The following is a 22,582-nucleotide window of genomic DNA, read 5'->3' as shown; positions in this document are numbered from 1 at the left end:
TATAACACATACCTTATGATGGAACCCACAGGACTTGCTGACGTCAATACACCAGTTGACCTGGTGCGTGGTACACCTGCCAATCTGCTTCCTTTATCATCTTTCTTTCCCTAAGACGTAGATTTCCTGCACCAGGATGCTACATGAGGCCCACAGTGATATTTGTAAGAAATCTACACCATCCATCAGTTGTGGTAGCTCATTTTAGGACATGATATCAAAAAATAGGTGGATCCAAAGCTCAAGTGGGCCGGACGAGAGGGAAAACCGAGGAAAGAGTTTCTTACTGTTGAAACCTTCCTGTTATCTACCCTGATATTTATTTACCATCCAAACAGTTTATAAGGTCATTCCCAATCGGATGAAGTGAAAACACTAAAAACTTCTTCTGATATTAAACTTTGTGGCCATGCAAATGTTTCAAACGGTGGTCACTGAATCTATACTGTTTCCTCTCATAAGGGGCCACTTGAGTTTTGGATATACTTCATTTTTGGCCGCATGTCCTAAAATGAGCTCCCAAAATGGATGGACGGTGTAGATTTATCACAAACATCACGATGGGACCCCCCTAGCATCCCATGCAGGAACTTCCTGCAAAAGGCTTTCCCGTGTCCCTTCTCTTGTGTCAGAGCCCGATGCTCGATGCACCTTGAGCCGTGGGCTGAGAAGACGGATTGGCTACTCCCCCTGCCACTAGCCAATGGCCGGTGGTCGGTGCTCTGTGGACCCCACCATGATGTATTTATTTCATCCATACTGTCCATCCATTTTTCTAGATCATTTTATGGTATTAAACCATAAATGAGGTATATCCCAATCTCAAGTGGACAACATTTTAGGAAACAATGTTGAATGAACATTGTGTAGATCGGATCAGTCCAAGTTGGCCACTGATCCGAACTCGACTCGATGTACGGTTAAATCTAAGTGGGCCTACTCAATCCGACCTGATCCTGGCCTTTGGTTCAAATTGGATCGGGTCGGATTCTACCCAGCTCTACTAGTAACTAGAGCTGTACACAAGTCGAACAAGTCAAGCAGCTTGGCTCAGCTCAGCTCAACCAGCAACCAATCCAGCTTGAACTCGATTTAGTCCTCGAGCCTAGCTCGGCTCGATTCAGTCAGCACAGCTCGATTCAGTTAGCAGCTCAAGCCGAGTTCAAATCTCTGTGACACTTTCTCAAACACGTGGATTGTATCTTTAATCTTCTTATACTTTAAATGAAAATTAAAAAGAGCACTTTGCACAAACAAATTCCCACAAAATTGACTCTCTTCAATACACCCTTGAATCTATTTTCTACTTTTAATAAATAGCAAACCCATACATGCCCATAAAACACTCCCGTAACTAAATTGATTAGCTTTAAAATCTAATCAACGCATCACAAGAAAAGTTCCAAAGCTTCCTTCGAATACCAATTTCGAAAATACCCTGATATGAGGGCAGTACAAGAAACAATACCTCGTTGAGTCATTTCATCAAACATGGGCTCACAGAGCCAATTCGATCCAAGTCAATTCGAGTTGGGGTTCTAGCCGAGTCGAGTCGAGCTCAAGCAAGCTTAGACTCGGCTCAAATTTTTTCAAGCTCAAAAAACCAGCTGGATTCGGCCCGAACTCGGTATAATTTCATCAAAGTGGGGCCAATGGTAAAGGTAACACACGCTTGGATAAGGATACCCGGGGGTAACACCTAATCCGCACCCATTTGGATAAGGATACCCCCGCCAACAGAGAATCTACAGTAAGTGGATAAGGCACATGATGGAAGATCTTGATTAGTTGTTGAACCTCTATTATAATCAATATGGATCATCCAGGTTCCCGACCTCTAATTGGATGGGTAGGATTGTCAGGTCAAAGTGTCATTTAAGAGGGGGGGAAAATCATAGGTAGCATCACACGATGGACAGTCCAGATCTGTGCCAGATCTTCTTTACTGTGGTCATTGAAGAACACTAAAGTCATCTCTTCAAAGAGATTTTTTTAGGATGAATCAGCAATCAAAGGTGGGGCCCACATGATGGATTAAAATCATCTATTCAAAGTGATTTCCTTAGGATGAATCAGCAATCAAAGGTAGGGCCCACATGAAGGATGTTGCAAGTCATTGATCACTAACCACTTTCCTAGCATTGGCCAAAAGTGAAGTTTATGACAAATGGGTAATTAACAATGGATCTCTCCATAGATGAATCACATATCAGCACATAAAATAACGTGAAATTATATCTTACATGGCATATCTATGGACATTTTGATGGATAGTATTTCCATATTTAATTTCAATTCTAGAAGAGTTTCAAAAATTAACAGGCAGTATCTACCACATTAGAGTTCAAATTTTGTACATGATGAAAAAAATAAATGGCATCTTTTGTTCTAATCTTTTTCTTTTCTTTTCTTTTAGCCCCTTCTAAAATTGTTCCTGTGCCCAAACAGTCTTTCCTTTTTTTTCTTTTTCTTTTTTTAAACAAGCAGCTTATCTTTGATCTGAAATAAACAACCGACTGTTACAAGAATTGCTGGGGATGAGCATTGCTGGCACATGCTTGTATCTCTAGTATCTGCTCAATGGTGAGATGGTCGTGATGCAACATGGTCTCATCTCAAATGGAAAGACCTTTGCCCATGCCCCATACTTTATACCAGCATTTGATTATTTTTTTAAAAGTAACAGCAAATTATTACGAAGACGCCAATGGCAGGAGAGAAGACAAGCAGAGCCTGCTACAACGCCAAAAAAAAAAAAAGGCTAAAAAAATATAGGAGTCGACAATCCAGAGGCAGGATGACCAGTCGACTGCCTCTTTTTGATTGAGCTGATAATCCAGGAGATTGGGGAGGACTTTCTTAAGCAATTATACCAGTATTTGATTCAACGAACAAAATATAAGTACCTTGACAATTTAAAGAAGAAAAATGGAGGGAGAGAGAGAGAGAGAGAGAGAGAGAGAGAGAGAGAGAGAGAGAAGCAGCTTATCATTGCTCTGCAAAAAAACAACCTACTGTTACAAGAACTGCTGGCAATGAGCATTGCCGGCCCATGCTTGCATCTCGATTATCTTCTCAATGGTGAAGTTGTGGTGATGCAACATGGTCTCAGCTTAAATCTTTACTGCCGGTGACCTTAACTGTAACTCACCCATCATAAAAAGAAGCAAAAGAGAACCAAAGTCGCCATTCGTGGCCTGAACTGCACTTGGAGAACAAACTGTTTCTTTGAAGCTACTCGGTGGCCTCTTCATCAATCTTCCTGCTTTTGCATCTCATGGTTGTAACCAGAGGCCTTCCCAGTTCTGCCAATGACAAAAGAACGAGGCTCATTCTCGGTCCGCATGTCAAGGCCATGATAGGATCGGGAGGCAAAATACTCAGCCCCAGAATTAGCTGTTCCCTTTACTAAAACAGGTGGGTGCTTGTCCGCCACCTTCAGAGCATTCTCCGTTGCCTCTGGCAAGACGAGAGCTCTTTCCCTCTGTTCCTCTGGCTTTCCTGAGGGTGCAAGCAATTTAAATAATGAAATTAATGACACATATCATCAATGAGAATGTAAGCAATTCAAACGTTAATCAAATTAATTGCACCTATCACCAATAAGAATTACTCAATTGGATGCCATCAGTGCTTGTTTGTAAATTTCAAGAAAGCAAATTGAATCATAAATAATTGGATTGTCATTCTCTATTTTGCAAATACTTTTTGAGAAAAAAAGATACTTGAGTGAGATATTAAGAGATGGAAATGCGACCCAGCCAATCATATTGCAAATTTGCAACATGCCACGTTAAATTTTAGTTGAGGCTACTTTTTGTTGCACCAAATATCATGATATTTCATGACTAATCAGTCTGGTTTGGTGCAAACTATCATGAAATTTCATGATATTTGGTGCAAAAAATGCAGACTAACTTAAAATCTACCAAGGAATTACTGGCAGTAATAGAACATGTATAGAATATAGATAGAATATAGATCATCTAAAATGGTTCTGAAGGTTGGTCTCAAATACACTGCTTGCAAGCCACTTTCCGGCTTCTTTAAACCCATAAGATGAAAGAAACTTAAAAAAAAAAAATCAATAATCAAAGTGAATTCCTATAGAAGTATGCTTTTTGAGGACTGTATGGTTCATGTTCTCAGCTCTACCAAATAGGATCCTGAATCCAACTTGAATTGTGAATTGTAAGATTTGAATTATATAAATCAGAGAATCATGTTTATCGCTGATACCATACTGTCATCAGCGTTGGTTTTTCAGCTTCGAAACACAAGTGATCAGGAAAAGGGAAACAAATCTTTAAGCACTTACTGGTCGGATTTTTAGCTCCCAATTTTCAGCACAGAGGTGAAATGTAACAGCTTGCAATTTTTAGTGAAAATTCAAGGCATTGGCATGTTTTTGGCCCCTGAGCCATGTCAAACAACCATTCACTCCAAAAGCTTAAGCTGTCAGAGTGTGGTGTATCAATGTATATCAAGGGACTTTATTACTCTAACAAGCTACATGGTTTTGAGGCTGTCCATAAGGCTAGACTGAATGGATAATCCATACCACCAAAAATCTGGTGTGGGCATTACAATACATCCAAATTAACCAAGTATGGAAATCAAGAAAAGGCAAGTCCTAAACTCTAGCTTGCACATTTATCTGGCCGCAAACAAAATTCCAAGCTAGCAAGGTCCGCACGCTACTGTGATCTAACTCCTAAACTACACTGGGAAGCATGCCTGAATCATATATTGCCCATCTGTGTTCAAGAAATGCCTTGTGGAAAAGCCATTGGAAGATTAGATAACAGGCATGTAGCGGGGGTTGGAATACTGATTGTCCATTTGGGATACACTTGACGTGATGGGCATGCATATAACTATATGCTTGTCTAGTGAACAGCATATAGCCTTAAATTGATTGTTTGTTTTAATGTCTCCCATGCATTTTCTATTTCCCCATGCCAACGTACTCATGTTGGCTTCTCTCTACTCTGGACTGCCCATTCATATGCCCAGCAAGTCTCCATAAAATAGTTAAAAACTAAGTATAACACACTTGACAAGCATACCATGAGCATAACACAAGTCAGATTTGACTGCAAACTGTAGAGGTCATATTTCAAAAGTACAATTCCGTCGCATGAGCACTACATAAATTGATAACTGATTCACACACCCATTTCTCAGTATTAATGATCATCTCACAAAGCAAATTCCATAAGCAGCTAATAAATGTCGGGACAAAATTCTTTGCAAATGGAAAGTGGAAATGCTCACAATGAGATCAAAGCTATATACCTTGCAGCACAATGTCTTCTACATAGCTTCCTTTCAGAAAAGAAAACCGAGCTTCTTCTGTTTTGTTGTTGTCTTCTAGAGAACAAGAAGCCATCAAATCACGAAATTCCATCACATATGCTCCTGTCCACTGGCTTCCTCTAGAAGAACCATAAAAATAAGAAAAGGGGGGAAAAACTACTTCAATTAGTAAAGCAGCTTAATTACTAAAAATTTGTGTGCACGAACAATTGTTTTGTTAGCCCACTACAATACAATATCTGTTGCCCTGCAATCTCAACACAAATCCATTGGAAGCTTAGGAAATGAGAAGTAACAAATTTGTATAAGCATGTTTCAGACTCTGTTCCCCAGAAACATAGAGAAGCACAGACAAACATATCAGATTCCTAGAACCCACAAGTAACAACCAAGAACTCAAGAACTCTGCTCAGCAGAAGAAAAAAAGAAAAGAAAAAACCGTTAATTAAGTCAAGTCAAACATAGTTCACCACAAAATGTCAAACTCCATTCAAAAAATTCCATCTTTATTACAATTCCATATTATAGATTAAACTTTACAGGAAAGTAGCTCAGTCACTGACAGTTAGCATTTTAGCATAATGAACATATTTTAGTTACTTTGTGAAAGGTTAAGAAAAACAACATTGTCATGTTGGGGTTTTTGACTCAATTCTACCAATTCCATCAAGCCTACTCGGAAAGAGGGAGATCAGCTGCACCCTGCAAAAACACTTAAAAACATAATGACTTCGTTTTCTTTCTTTTTTTTTGGAAAGGTGACGACGATTTTATTAAGAAGCGAAAGGAAAACAAACAACAAATCTGGGGCGCTGAGGAAACGTAATGACACATTATCAATCATATTCCACAAGCTGTTATATCTGGCTTCAGGACATATCATAATTGCTTGCTTTCCTTTTGTATGTATCGAGCAAAAAATTATATGGAAAATAATGATTTTTTGCTAAATTATGACTCTTTGTAAGGGGCTGTTTGGGGTGAGGGGATTGGGGCAGGGATTTGTGAAATCCATGTATTTCAATCTCCCCAGTTTGTTTTTTGTTGAGGGTTTGTCAATTTTATGGATTTACAAGTCCAAACCACCACAAAATCCATGGCTTTGGTGCAAATCTAAATCCACAAAAAAGAAAAAAATAAATAAATTCTTTGCAAATCTGCAAAATGAGAGATTTGCTTAAAAGCAATAGAAGTTATACCATTGCAATAAATACTCCCAAATCCAACGATTTGAAGCTTCATTCCCAAACAGTGAGACTCTGGAATTTGCCAAATTCAAATCCAATGGAAATCCATGAATTTGACAAGTTCATGGATTTCTCATATCCACATCTCACTTCCACGATCCCAACAGGGCCTAAAGTTATCTGTCAATATATCCCTTCTTAAATGTTATCTGTTGATAAATCAGCCTTTTCTTTTCTTTTCATTTTCTTTTTTTTATTTTTTCTTTTTTGAAAAGATAACCTTTTCTTTTTTTGGACAGCCAAATCCTAAAATATCTGGCTTCAAACATCCATTACCTTAATGACTAATAGGCAGTCCAGAGACTCCAGATAGATCAATTGGATGGTCCACTTTTCCTATGCAATTAGAAGCACTCTAAATTAGAAGTTTCTTAGAGAAAAGGATTGTTTCTCATATACATAACTATTCAATTCTTTGCATACCGACTTTACCTGGTTCAAAATAAAGCTTATCAAGGCAATGGCCCTTTTTCCTTTTAGTATTGCCTTTTCATTAGCCATCTCTTGCAGTTGAACCATTTAAAACCCTTTATCTTTTCTTCTTACTCCTTTAGTAAATTTTGTACGAACAATGTAGCTCTGCTCAGGCATCCTTTATTTTGATTATCTTGTTGAGTGCTCTGCATCATTCTAAAACCCTTTGTCCGTATATGCCACAACATGGGTATATAAATCTTCTTTTTTCCAATTGGTGAGCCAGTTCATATTAGCTGTCATGGTATGATGCGAATCATGAACAGGATGGAAATACACCATTGGCATTCACCTAAGTTCATTCCAATCTTTGTTTGCTTTAGTCATGTTCTAGAGTCAAGTGGTTTCAGTTCACACATTTGGTGCGGAACTCCATTCTGCTCTTGCCGCATCTAGAGCATAAATTTGTCCATAGAAATTTAGGTTATTTGAAAACTGGGTGGATAGTCACCTAGAACCAAGGTCAGCTTAAAACATAACCCATCTCATGTGTGACATGTCCTGCACATAGCTTTCAAACTGGGAGTCTGTAGGGCCTAGGTCAGTCATCAGGCAGGTCACACCTAAGATGCAGTGGGTCAAGAAGGCGAGTCAAGAAAATATTTTTTTATTTATATGAAGAAATTTAAAAAATACAAAAGTTATCCTCGTTACTTAAGACTACAAAAGTGCCTTTCTTGAGACTCAGTTAACCCGTTTCAACTAGGCCGAATCAACCAAATCCCGTTTCAACCTAACAAACCAAGCCCAAGTCAAGCAGACCAGGGCACTTCTTTTCGTTTTTTTTTTTCTTACAGATTACAGAACTGCCCTTTGTGAGACTCAGCTAACCCATTTCAGCCAGGCCGAGTCAATCAAGTCACAAGTCAAAACAGAAAACCAGGCCCAAGGCACATGCAAACCAGTGTTTGTCTGGTTTTCCCAGCCCAGTGACCTGGCCGTGCAGACTTGGCGATTCCCTGGTTGACCTGGTTAGTTTGAAAACTATGGTCGCACGTGTAGGATATGTGAGCTGTCGAAAAGATGGGCCCCGCTGCGAAGATCACCCTGCATAAAAATAAGGCTGGTCTACTAGTTAGGTGTGCTACACAAGCACAATGAATCGAACTACTGGTAGGTCTAATTTAAGTTTCTCATCGTTTTTCGCACAAGGCATGGTTAAAAATATCATCCAAAATGAAGTGTTACAGGGCATGTTTCAAAGTATCATCCAATACGACTTGTTAAAGCACATTGTTCAAAATATCGTCTGGTATTTTATCCAAGTGGTATCAGTTTAGGTCAGGAACCAAGACAAGTCACCAGACCAGATAGGGGACTGAAATGACCAAAAATGGACCGAAACAGAATGATCCAGGGTGTGTTGTATGGGTTTCAGTCTCGAAGTGAGTCACACTCCGAAACTGCTACTTAAAACTATGGTACAGGATGGTCCATCTGATGAGTTGAACTCCTGATTTTTGTCTCCGATATCTCCTGGAACACAACAAAGTCCTCGTAGCTGCTGTGCCAGGCGATCCCAAACCTGGGTGAAGGGTTGATGACAGGTGGGCAGCTGTTTGTCAATCATAAGAATTCATGTTTTCGACCTTTCAACAAAACAGGATTTGTAAAGCTAACCCCAAATAGCTAGGACAAGGCTATGATGATGATTCAAATCACTAAATATCAGTACCTAGTTCTTGCCTTGTATGGAAAACACACCCAATTCATGAATTTAGCAATTTTTAATTGCTTAATTCATAAATTGTGGAGGTGCGGTGTTCTGATAGTTGCCTTTTATTGAACTTGTGATTTAGGCAATCAGTAAAACTGCCCAAAATTCATTAAGTGAAAGATTAAATACCTCAATTCGTGAATTGATCAATTTCATTGGCAAAGGGTCTTGAGATCAACAAGCAATAAAATGGCCCACAAGTAATCAAGTCCATGGGATCAAGGTTTTAAATAATGGTATTGGTGGGCGTGTCAGCCAGCCCACCAACTGCTATAACATGGCCCGTATTGGAGAAAATTCTTTGTCCAATAAAATAAAATTAAAAAGTTGGAAAATGGGGTCACCAACTGCTAGAAGTTTTTTGAACACTGACAATTTTATTGATGAAATGAAGGTACCAATTAATGGACTCACTTAATGACTAATTTTACACACCCAAACATGCCCTCACGTGGAACTTGGGTAGGGAAATGTGTATGGTAATGGCTAATATTATAACATTTAAAAAAAAAAAAAGTGACGGAATATTGACCACACAAGCATAAAGTCCAAAAACAGCCAAAAGACAGCAAAAAATGTAGCTTTTCTATATAATATAGTTGTCACAGCTGTTAGTACCCGCAGACTGTTTCTGCTATGTAAAAGTTCCTGATTCCAGACTAATTGGCCCACTTTTAACTTGTCACTCAAATTCGATTATGTTAACAAATATTCAATGCACAACACCATTCAAAATAAGAACAATAAAAATGCAATGCACAATATCCGGTCTACGTATTCAGACTGAAAAGCTGAGAAGCAGATAACATGTACAGAAAGAAGATGATGTAAGCAGCGTGAAATTAAAAGGAAAAGTTGCAGGTGATACCTGTTGAAAGCCAGCATGGCTTCGAAAGGTGTGATCACTGGAGCTAAGAACTCTTTGCTATCCAAGAGTGCAGTTTGGGCGCAGGAGACATAAATGAAAACATCACACTGTCCAGATGAGAATCCTGATCAATATCATATCATTCATAAAAAGAGTCATAAATTGTTTGTCTGATGTATAAATTAGAGGTTACCTCGGGGAAGTTTGCAAGTTTTGCAGGGTTCGGTCTTCCCATAACAAGAGTATAGGCCTTTTTCCCAGCTCCCTTGATCAAGTCTTTCATTTGATGAATCATATGCAGATATCCGGCTGAATTTGTAATTGAAAAACAGTAAAATCAGTTATCTAAAACATAATTACAGTATTTGTTGAGTAAACAAACAAAAGGTTTAACATCTAAAACATTCTCCACTAGCATGATTCTGCATGTTCAAGTATTTGTTAAGTAGCAAACGAATACAGAATGAACAAACTGAGCAACGTAAAAACAAACAAGTGCCACATTAAATCAATGTTAACCAATTAAGTATGAACAGGCTGGGAGTATATTTGGCGCACGTCATAGCCGCTTGCATAAGAATAGTGCCATTGGCATAGCTTATCTCTCCTTTGGCGCACAAACGGGTTATCTCATAGCACGGTTATCCAAATAATGCTACTTTGAACAGTTTTTGTAAACCATAATTACCATATTATCCAAATAGCAAGATTCCAAGAAAAAAAAATGGAATAGAACTATTTTCATAACAGGAGAAAAAACAGATGGAGACTCATGTATTAGTTTCGCACCATTTAAAATTTATTAACAAGTAGTGAGTCTGGTGACTCTTCATATGACAGTTGTACATCAATCTAGGCCGTCTAAATCAATGGCTAAGCTGTGGATGGTGGGACCACTTGGTTTCAACTGTACACATGGCAAAGTTGCACAGCAGTCCAGACTATCCAAATTTTGACTCAAATGTTGATGGTGGACCACTTGGTTTCAATCATACAAATTACATGGTTGCACAGCAATCCAGACCGTTTCACTGAGTAAACTACGAATGGTAGACCACTTAGTTTCAACCGCACAGATGGCATGCTTGTGTGTTAATCCAAATCAATAACTAAACTATGGATGGTTGGTCACTCAGGTTCAACTGCACACATGGCATCGTTGTACAGAACTCCAAACCATCCAAATTGTTGACTCAACTATGGATGTTGGGCCACTTGGTTTCAACCGTTCTCATGGCGTGGTTGCACAGCAATCCAAACCATCCACATTTTTAAAACCATGGATGGTGGCCAACTTGGTTTCAACTGTACACATAGCATGATTGTACATCAATCCAAACCATCCAAATTGTTGACTCAACTATGGATGTTGGACCACTTGGTTTCAACCGTACTCATGGCGTGGTTGCACAGCAATCCAAACCATCCAAATTGTTGAAACCATGGATGGTAGCCAACTTGGTTTCAACCGAACACATGGCATAATTGTACATCAATCCAGACCGTCCAAATTGATGACTCAACGAGTCAACCATGGATGGTGGGACTAGTTGGTTTCAACCATACACACATGGCAATAGTTGTTCGCCAATACAAACTGTCCATGTCACTGAATCAACTGTGGATGGTGGGCCACTTCGTTTCAACCCTACAAATGGCATCATTTTACAGCAATCCTGACCATCCAAATCGCAGACCCAACTGTGGATGGTGGGCCAATTGTGCACATGGTGTAGTTGTAAAAAATCCAAACCGTCCAAACCATCGCTTGGGGCAAAGTTTGGGATGCGTTGGGTGTTCCCTAAAGCAGTATCGCATTTATTTGAGAACTAGACAATCATTGCGTGGGGCGCGATTGGCAGGTGGCTTTGGCATAGAACTTTCTTTGTTGTTATTTAGGGTGTACGCAAGGTAAGGTGGCAATAGCTGCTGCAGCCTGTAAAGGAAAGAAAATGTACCAGCCCATTACAGCCCCATTATGACCATTACAGGCCTGTCATGGGCCATTTTTCTCAGAACGAGCATTACAGCCCTGCATCGCATGATAGGTACCACCACTACTGTTACATAACCATTTTGAATACCATGGTTGTATACTTGTATGGCTTGAGAGAAACAAGAGAATATTCCAAGGGAAAGCATCCTCCATCCGGATCATTTCTTAGTAGGATCAACAGATGAGATGGTTGCTGGACTGGGCAAGGGTTTTCAGAGGTTTCTCAAGGGCTATGGTCATCCAAATTCAGAGAAAGTTTTATTCTATGATTGAGGGTGTAGGCCTTGTTTCGATCATTTGCAGTGTTGGGCTACATTTGATAATCTTTGTGGACTTGGCTGCTTTTAGTTGCAGTGCTTTTTAGGATCCATTTGGACACAACCTTAAAAGGGGTGTTTGATGCCTAACTTGTGTTTTGAGCCAAACCCCAATCCACATTGTGTGGTTGGATGCACTTTTGCAAACCCTGTCTCATCCCCAGCTCAATGAAATGGGCTTTTTAAGAGCCGAGTGGAAGGAAAAAATCGAGATTGGTTTTCGTCAAGTAGACCAAAAGCAGGTGCAAGAACTCCCTTTTGCGGAAGTGTGTCCATATAGGCCCTTAAGGTGGCAGACTGGTAGGGATCACGGTTTTGGTGGTTGTGGGCTGTTTAGGCTATCAATTTGGGATCAGGTTTTGGCCACCAGTCAATATAATGTTATGTAGATAGTGCCTAAAAAGTGTGGCTGTCTGTTGTGTTGTATTTATACTTGCATTTTTTTCTTCTAAAGAAAATATCTTTTATCCATCATAAATAAATAACTAGATTGTCCAAATTGCAAACTCACTTGGTTTCAACCATATGCATAGCATAGTTGTACGGTCATCCAGATCATCCAAGTTGCTGAGTCAACTGTGGATGGTGGGCCATTTGGTTGAAAATTACACATGACATAGTTGTATGGCAATTCAGATATCAGACCATACACCAAACAACTAAACCATGGATGGAACCCCACTCGGTACATGGACCAAATCTTATACAAGTATACAATATTGGAGTGTTTGGCGTGATTAATGCATGATGTGTTAATTTGTGTCATCCAAGTAGCAAATAGCAATGTGCACATGGGCCTATACCAATAGGTAATGCAAATCATCATAAATAACAAGATCAAGGCAATGCAATCGACATTGTGCTATGAGGTGCACCAAAACAATACAAATGTATTCATGTAATTCATACATTTTCTACTTTTTTTACTTGAGGCATGGCATGTAAGGCACTAAAAGATACCAAAATAAATAAGAAGATCTATGACTGAACTGGTACGAGAGATGCGCTTTGGTGGGCTTCCACTCCTAACAAATTCCGGCTATAATAAACTGCCACTGATGGCTTTACAGACTACCAAATCATGAACAGATTCAACAGTAACAATGAATGAAATTCTCCGGGGAACATACCTACACCGAGAGTGCCCACCAAAATGCCAATAATGTTTGCATCCTTTGCTTTCTCCACAAGGTAATATCTACAAAAACAAGTAAACTAAGAGTGAATAAGCACAACACAGATATGGAGAGATCAAATTAGTGAAAATGAAAAGACAAAGGCATGTATTCTAGGTACCTTCGCTTGAGAATCCTTTTCTGATGAGACAAATCCCTCACCAAATGATTTTCATGTGCATCATATCTGACTGAATGCAGCCAAATAGAGAAAACATGACATAATGATTTAGAGAGGAGGGAAAAAACATTAACAATCTAATATGGACAATTTTACAGTTTGATGAACCATAATTATGATGTAGTCGTGCATGAAGTAGAATTGGGCACATGAAGAACCTTGTCTAAAACAAGAACAATGTACACCAACACAGAAAACATTGAACATATCGTTCTTATACTCTCCACATTGAGCACCAAACAAGAAAAGGATATTAAAATATCATTTTTTTTCATCGCACAGAGTTTTCAGAGATGGGAGTTACAGAAGAAAAGAATATAGACATAAAATGGTGGAAAATATCTCCTCTCATGCAAAGATGATGATAACTATCATTTTTATCCTTTAACAATCACCCATGAAAAGATAAATAGCAGGGTTTCCAATCAGTACAACCCAATTAGTTACCGAAGGCTGCAAGGAGCGTCCACACATACAAACACAGAAACACACATGCACAAAAAGAAAAAAGAAAAGAGGGAAACTGTGCTAGGCAGAATGGACAAAAAAGGGTCATATGAATGACTGTCCATTTATACCTATTTCGCAGCTGTTGAATGTGAGAACAACGTTTGCAAATGCTGAATTGTCAGAACCGATCCATAATAGCAAGTAATCCTCCATCTTGTGGCCATGTGGTAAATTCCATGTCAGACCTCCAATACTGTAGCTCATACCAGCTGTTGTGGAATTCATTCTCTTACAAGGATCAGACTCAAGAGTCTTGTTGTTGTCAACATGCCTGAGAGCTTCTCCATTAGCATAGAAGCCATTGGAGGACCCCATGTGCCCATTGTGAGTTTTATTATCTTCTGCTGGATTCATAAATATGCACATGACATCTGCATAATGCAATGAAACGTTGGATCTACACAATCTTGATGACTCAACTGCCATTGCTTCTTTGATACTTTGTACAGCATGAGCATATTCCAATCCAAAGAGTACCTGATTTTCAAAGAAAAAAGATTGTGAATAATCAGATCATAGTTTAAAAAATTGAAAACACACCTTTTTGTGAGAATTAAGAGACTCAACTTGATCAGATCTCATCAGGACTCGTCAAAAGAAAATAAAAAATAAAATAAAAAAGAACTCAATTTCGTCACAACTTGGTCAAGACGAGAGAGAGAGAGAGAGAGAGAGAGAGAGGCTTCACTCAATGAGATTCAACAAAACCCAACCTGACAAGGCTACAATAGTTATATATCATTATATTTTAAGGTTAAATATGAGAGGTGCTCAGGTGATAATATTAATATGAGAGCTGACCCCAATTAGTTGGGATATAAGGCTTTGATGATGATGATGTGCTGTGTCCAACCGATTGGACCACCAAATTGCTGCCCAACCAGTGCATATTTTTCATCCTTTCATGTTTGTGTGAAGGTTGCATGGTATGCCAAATCGGTTACGTATCGGCCGATACGTAACGGTAACGGTGCGAACCGTTACCCGTTTCGGGGCCGAAACGGCCGATTCGATTTTTTGTACCCGTATCGGCCGATACGGGACCGATACGGGCGTAACGGCCCGAAACGGGCCCGAAACGGTAACTTTTTTTTTTTTTTTTAAAGCTCTGTTTTTGCTGTTTTTTTGAAACTTCTTGCTTCCAAACTGTTTCTAACCCCTTCTACTACTAATTTCGACCAACCTTAGCTAGGTATTTGATAGAAAAACACATTATATTATAGATTTTTTTGAATCAAAGCTCGGTGGGCCATTTTTCAGAAATTCGTCAAAAATAGGTATTTATACTTTTTTTAATATATTTTTCTGTTTTAATCATGTCATATGATGTGTTAATCATAGTAGAACATGTTAATGTGCATTTTACAGATTTGGGGTGCCATTTAATAATTTTTTAATATTTTTTTCTATTTACGCATAAATTTTGGCCCCTTTTTTTAAAATTCGAAAAATCAGTTTTTAATGGTTGTTTTGCTGTTTTAATCATGCTATTTGATGTATTAATCATAGTAGAACATGTTAATGTGCATTTTACAGATTTGGGGTGCCATTTTATATTTTTTTCTATTTACGCATTTATTTTGGCCCTTTTTTTGAAAATTCGAAAAACCATTTTTAAATGATTCTTTTGCTGTTTTAATGATGTCATATGATGTGTTAATCATAGTAGAACATGTTAATGTGCATTTTACAGATTTGGGGTTCCATTTTATATATTTTTTATATTTTTTTCTATTTACGCATTTATTTTGGCCCTTTTTTGAAAATTCGAAAAATCATTTTTAATGATTCTTTTGCTGTTTTAATGATGCCATTTGATGTGTTAATCATAGTAGAACATGTTAATATGCATTTTACAGATTTGGGGTGCCATTTTATATTTTTTAAATATTTTTTCTATTTACGCATTTATTTCGGCCCTTTTTTTGAAAATTCGAAAAATCATTTTTTAATGATTCTTTTGCTGTTTTAATGATGCCATATGATGTGTTAATCATAGTAGAATATGTTAATGTGCATTTTACATATTTGGGGTGCCATTTTATATATATTTTTTATTTTTTTCTATTTACGCATTTATTTCGGCCCTTTTTTTGAAAATTCAAAAAATCATTTTTTAATGATTCTTTTGCTGTTTTAATGATGCCATATGATGTGTTAATCATATTAGAAGATGTTAATGTGCATTTTACATATTTGGGGTGCCATTTTATATTTTTTTTCTATTTACGCATGAATTTTGGCCCTCAAAAATAATTGCAAACACCTAAATGTAAGATATTTTCATATTACATTCATTATAATATATCTATCATTGATAGTAGATAGTTAGAAAATTAAATATATGAATTTTGTAGTCAAATTCAGGTTATCTGGTTCATAAATTCATCAGACAGTCCGATACAACTTCTCACTAAAGAGTGGACCGTTACACCACCATAAACATGTTCCAATTTATAAATGAATGCATATTTGGAATGCTTAGAATATTCCGGATTTAATCCATATTTTTTCATATTTTTTTAGCAAAAAAAAAATTTTGCGCCGTTACGGGCCGTTACGCCCCCGTATCCGTATCGGTTTTGGAGGTCACCGTTACGCCAACCGATACCGATACGGGACACCTTGGAAGGTTGGCCTCGCCATGAAGATCGCCTTGTGCACAAATAAGCCTAATCCACCCATTAAGAGGGCCACACCTATGTTATTTATTACATCAGCAGTATCCATTGCTTTCTATGGTGTGGCCCACCTGATGAGTGGAATAGGGTTGATTTTTGCACTACATGATCCTTATCATTGGCCAAGCTATTGGCTGGGCTGGATTTGGCACACAAACAAAAGGTTAGAACTTACTCACTGGTTGGATGGTAACTAACCATCCAACCAACCAGTTGGATGTAAGCATTTCTCATTAAACATCATCAAGTGCAGGTGTTCAAGACTAGTAAATTTGATTAAGTTACTCAAGCGACCTTCAAGTCAAGTTTTCAAACCTTAGATTAGACCAATAGTGATACATAGTCTAGGATGTCCTAAGTAACAACCACTTACAGTTGTCTGCACTAGTACTGCAATTGGAGATTTCAGGGTTTGCTTGGCAACTGCCCCTCTATGACCCTTCTTTGCTTTGCTCGTCCTTCGAACCATGCATGAAATAAGGGTTTGAGGGCAATACAAGAAGGGATCTATTGGCATGTGAGTTGTATCAATGTGAGCCTCTTCCATGGGTGATTCCAACAGCACAGGCAAAAGAGGAAGCTCGATGATGGTTGGGTTCAACCAGAAACTTTTTGCAAGTCCATCATTTAACATCCAACACCAAATTGCTGGGAGGAGAAACCCTAAGCTTGGTGATGATGTTGACGATGAAGTGTTAGTATAGTTAGAGCTCCTACCAATGTTTTAAAATTAGTCCTCAGCTTATTGTTGTATGTGGTTCAGTCAGGTCCGACCAGCAAGCTAAGCAGTTTGAGCATGATAAGCATAAATGTTAGTTGCATGAATGTTTTACCAAGGTGCCATTCCCACTTCAAATCATGGCTCAGGCTCCCATTCGTGGGTTTTTTTTTTTTTTTTTTGAAAGATAACTTCTCAACCATCATGCTCGCTGAAATTTTGAAATAGATGGTCCTTACTCCCACTCATGAATCCCCCATTGCTTCCTCTCACGCATCGTGAAACTATAGCATAAAAACATAATTAAGACATAAGCACTAAACACGTGTTGCATAGCAGGTGATGTGGGTTTGTATGAAGTTTCATAGGTGGGTTCGAATCCCACACAACTCATTTTAATTTTACCCTAAAAACAGCTGAACTGGCTGGTTTGACCCAGCAAAATACCAATCCAGACACACAGACGAGTTGGACCAGGAAGGATGACTGGTTCCTTGCCCAGAATGGGTTTCTATGTGACCCGAACATTTCCATGGCCAGTTCCAGTCTAACCAACTGCTCCAGTCCAGACTGGTTCTAGCCCCTTGGAAGCAGGTGTAATCTGTTTCATCATTAGATGTCTTGTGTAATTATAATTTGTGCCTAAAATCGATGATTACTTGAAATTTTGACTATCTGAACGGTGAAGAAAAAAAATAGCACATTAAATCATGTAGAGATGAAGCATATCCTTTGAGAATTTTTCATAGACATGCTAATCCGATTTGATTGACTTAAATTACATTTTTCGAGAAGATATAACAAAATTTGTTTGAATGAGATCTCACCAGTTAGTGCTGGATCTAGCCCATGCTAAAGAAGAGAAAATTCAGGAGAAGGTTCAAGGAAGAGAAGTAGAAAAAAATCCTCTCCTTCAGTTGTGAAGGAAGGCGGAGAAGATGGAAGGATACCATCATGTTATCAATTATCTATGCCAGGAACGGAAAGGGCATCAAAGTTGCTGCTGATAAAAAAGATTGACATGGGATGGGAGGAAGAAGAAAAAGGAAATGCACCCGCTTGGTGAGATTGTGAAGTAATAACTAAACCAGAATTTCCTGTGATAAAACAGTCCCAAGAAAAGAAAAGAAAAGAAAAGAAAAAAAAAAACAGTTCAAAAGCAGCAATTACAAAAACAGATTGTTTATCAATACCATAACAGGCTTGTCACTGGTCGATAAGCAGTTGGATAGCGACTCAACACAGGCATTCACGTCAAGAGAAGCTTTACCAAAAACAAACAACGCTGGCAATGTTGATGTTCTGCAAATAACACAATCCCTTTGTTACCAACATCAAGAAGCAGGAGCGTTGAACGCCTAAACCACACATCAAAAGAAAGCACCAATTCACCAAATGAAATGCCTAAAACTTTGTAACTAACACCCAACCTCAATTCAAGCCACAATGACAAAGGAAACATACTATGCTGAATAACTCTTAGAAGATGGGATAATCTCAAGCAGTGTTTTAAATATGAACGATATCAGCCGATATGTCCCAAGATATATCTTGTATCCCACCTGTGCAATGCGAAACTGATGCAGGACAACTAACCACTTGCTCTAAAGCTCGAACTGATAGAGCATGGCAAATCAATCCCTTTATCCCAGGCCCCACATTGCATGGCTTAGGACCTCAGTTGAACACCCACCCCCCCCCCAGGGCCCCACTTCACATGGGTTCCACCTCACATAGGCCACTCACCTCTAGTGTGCCCCTACATCCCACAGGCCACCCCACTTGAGCCCGGTGTGAAAATGCCCCTGTATTAATCACCTCCGGTAAGGAGTCTCGAACACGAGACCTAGGGGTATACGCAAACCAAGCTAGCTCAGTTAGCTCGCTCGACTCAACTCGAAAAAGCTCGATTCGACTCGGTTTGAAGCTGAGTTCGAGCCAAGTCGAGCTGATTTTTTGAGCTCGAAAATGAGTTCGAGCTGGCCCCAGCTCGACTCAACTCGGATCGAACCCAACTCGAATCGAACACGGATTAAACCAGTTCGGTGACTCGGTTACTTTGATATTGATGTTGCTCTCCAAGTGTTTGATGAAATGACTCAACGAAGTGTGGTTGGTGGCAAGGAAGGTATGTATATGAAACAAATACCCTTTTTTCTTGATTTTTATGTTGCTTAGAAGGTGTTTAATTAAATACCTGTAAAACCACTGTCGTTGTTTTACATATAGTGAGATTTTGAAGGTGCAGTCCATGTGTTTGTGAAAATGCTACACATGCGAACTCGGCTCAAACTTGGCTCGAACTCGGCTCGAACTGGCCCAAGCTGCTGACCAAACCGAGCCAAGCTGGCCAGTCAGGCTCGAGGACCAAGCCGAGCCGAGTTCAAGCTGGGGTCAGCTAGTAGCCAAGTCAAGTCGAGCTAAGGCCACCTCGACTTGGTTCGACTCGATGTACACCCCTAATGAGACCTCCCTCTCTGATATCACTTTGATATAGGACAACTAACTACTTGCTCTAAAAGCTCGAACTGATAGAGCATGGCGAATCAATCCCTTTATCTCATAGCCAAGGCCCCAAATCACGTGGGTTAGGACCTTGGCCGAACCCCCCTCATGGGCCCCACTTCACACGGGTTTTGCCTCACACGGGCCGCCCACCTCGAGTGTGCCCTTGCATCCCACAAGGCACTCCACTCAAGCCCGATGTGAAAATGTCCCTGTATTAGAATACACAAGTAGTGTGATATATCCCAAATATTCAATCCGGTGAGCATTTTTTATTTTTGATCCTTTTTTTTTTGTAAATCATGTTAAATTAATGTCAAATTGTTACAAATCCATGATTTTTCATACGATCGAGTTGCGGAAAATTGAAAAAAATCAAAAAAATTTCAATTTCTCACAAATCGGTTGCAATCTTTGTGTCCAAGCATAAAATCAAACATGTATGTGGCCTAATCTAGTGATTCTTCTTTTGCTTTTAAATGTATTGCTTGTGTTTCCACAAGTCTTCTTACATTTATAAATTATATGAATAAACTTTAAATATACTTGCAACAATTCAGTTAGACAACGCATAGATTGGAACCCCATACAAAGAAAACCTATTATGTGAACTTGTTTTTTTATAATGTTTTGATTTGTAAGTGTATATTGATGTCTTTTTTAACAATCAAGGAAATTTCATTAAAAAAATTCTGCCAATTTCTAATGTTTCCCCATGTTTCCAACAACAATGATACATTATGCGATACAACCGATATATCTCATGCGATAACCGATATGTTTCCGTATTCCAAGGGTGTGATACCGATATTTTGAACACTGATCTCAAGATTCTCAACAACCTAAATTCCAAAATGTGATTACCCACTCCATTACCCATAATTGAATTGAAACATAAACAGAAACAAACACGAGAGTAAAGTACATTTCACTAGCTAGTAGCCAATGCTTAGTCCTCGGTGATCGTCAACTCCCCATCGAGACATGGTTAGTTGTTTCACAATTCCATCCTAAATTGGAGTCTACCCTAGTTCCCCTTGACCTCCACACAGACATGGTTAGGCATTTCACATTCCATCCTTAACCGTTCTCTCCACTCGTCTCCAAATAAATGGGGCCTATAAATGGTAATTGGATCCATGCACCTGGTGGGACCCACAACAGCGATCCGACATCCATCATCCAACCATCAGCATGCATATTATCTCTAGAACCCTAAAATCCTAAACTTCAACGATCCCCATCTAAACCCTAACAAGAACCATATGATCCTCTGGTAGAGTATGGAGGATCATACTCACACGTGCATTCACAGTAAAGTGGAAAATAAGCACAAAATCACAGGCCATCCAATTTTATATGCCCCTCTGAAATGGAGCAAGCCCCGAAGATCACACTGATCAGAGGATCCTAACTGTGAGATCAATATTTTGTTCCCATCGAATCTAGACTGTAGATCAATTTCTTTACAAAGTTCCATCCGAAGGCAACCAAATAAACAATCAGGATCATCCAATCAGTGTGAATTTTAGACTGTTCCCAGTAACAGGGGCCTACAATTTGAACCAATACATCAGCCATGAAGGTTAGGTGTGTGCATGATCACAATTCTCAGTACTCAACCACAGCACCGGATAATTCCTCAAAACCCTAGATCCTTAAGGATTTTTTTTTAATCTAAAAAGGCTGAATTCCTAACACTAAAAACCCAACTATCCAATCTGTAAGCCCCAAAAGGCCTCCAACTTTCATGCAAATAGAACTCTACAATCATGAAATTATTGGGAATTCCTTCAAAGATTCCTGATTCTCTTCAAAAAGGAGAGAGTGAGAAAGAGAGGGAGAGAGAGAGCAGAAACTCACGGGCTGAGACAGGTATGTCCATAGTGCACAACGCAATCAGCATCGACATGAGAAGCTCCAACCTCGTCCACGCAGCAGCTACCATACGTCGTGTCCGCCATCACGTAGATCCCCACATCTCTCCGATCTGACGGTTCGGATTCTCCGACCAGTGACGATCGAAGCTCATCTCTGAGAGCGCTGGCGACTCTTGTAGAGTCCTTCAACAGCTCGTCAGGGAACTGAAAATGAGAAATCCGATTTCATAAGCAAAAATAAACTGATTAGGGTTTATTTGCATAAAAAAGACCCTGGAATTGCATGAATTTACTGTGCGTGCTGTAGTTATACTGGAAGAGAACCTGCAATGCGACTCTGGTGAAGTTTCTGCTGCGGATGAAATCGGCGGTGCGGGCGATTTCGTAATTTGATGCGAAATCCATGGGCGGGAAAAGGCTCTTTGCTAGAGAAGAGCTTTGGAGTTCCAGGAACGGAGGCGATCTGAAGCATACCGTCCACTATGAACATTTCCAGTTCCGTAAAAGAAATTGATTAGTTCGTCACGTCAATAGACAGTCCAGATTGATAATAGGGTAATTAAAAGGACAGCTGGTTGATGCAATGGACGGTCCAGATTGATGATATTTATTTTAGGGTTTATTAATAAACTAGACCCAAGGTCTAACTTAATTACGTAGCCAGACAATCTTTCTAGAACTTTTATTTTTTTTTGACTTCGAACAGCTTTTGAAACGTCCCTTTTTTCAATTCTTCCTTGTTTTCTTTTTTTTCTTTTTTTCCTTTTTTTTTCTTTTTTTAAGAGAGATGAATCAGAAAAATATATATACTTGTAATTATCTTTATTAATTTTGTTCTTATTCTTTAGAAAATAAAGCAACTTATCTTCTTTTCTCAAAACTTCTTAAATTTAAAAAGATATTAAAATATCGACTTTTAATCTTTTCTTTTCTTTTTTCTTTTTTTGAAAACTAGTACCCTAACAATAAATAGAGAATCGGACTTTGTCCTTAC

General features: G+C 38.9%; 1 protein-coding gene across 1 annotated transcript; it reads right to left on the bottom strand.

The window, feature by feature from the left end:
- Positions 1-2,770: 2,770 nt before the first annotated feature.
- Positions 2,771-22,182, bottom strand: LOC131240140 (uncharacterized). The gene is made up of 10 exons (XM_058238212.1): positions 21,913-22,182; positions 21,572-21,792; positions 18,397-18,505; positions 13,873-14,281; positions 13,235-13,304; positions 13,069-13,136; positions 9,819-9,934; positions 9,626-9,732; positions 5,299-5,438; positions 2,771-3,501 (listed from the first exon to the last, which is right to left on the bottom strand). The coding sequence occupies exons 1-10, from the start codon at positions 21,991-21,993 to the stop codon at positions 3,254-3,256; spliced, it is 1,569 nt and encodes a 522-aa protein (XP_058094195.1). The 5' UTR covers positions 21,994-22,182; the 3' UTR covers positions 2,771-3,253.
- Between the last annotated feature and the right edge of the window lie 400 nt (positions 22,183-22,582).

Source organism: Magnolia sinica, chromosome 3 (genome assembly GCF_029962835.1).
Source record: "Magnolia sinica isolate HGM2019 chromosome 3, MsV1, whole genome shotgun sequence".
NCBI classification, from domain to species: domain Eukaryota; kingdom Viridiplantae; phylum Streptophyta; class Magnoliopsida; order Magnoliales; family Magnoliaceae; genus Magnolia; species Magnolia sinica.
Note: the sequence above shows the minus strand (reverse complement) of the source record. Positions and strands in the feature narration are given on the sequence as shown.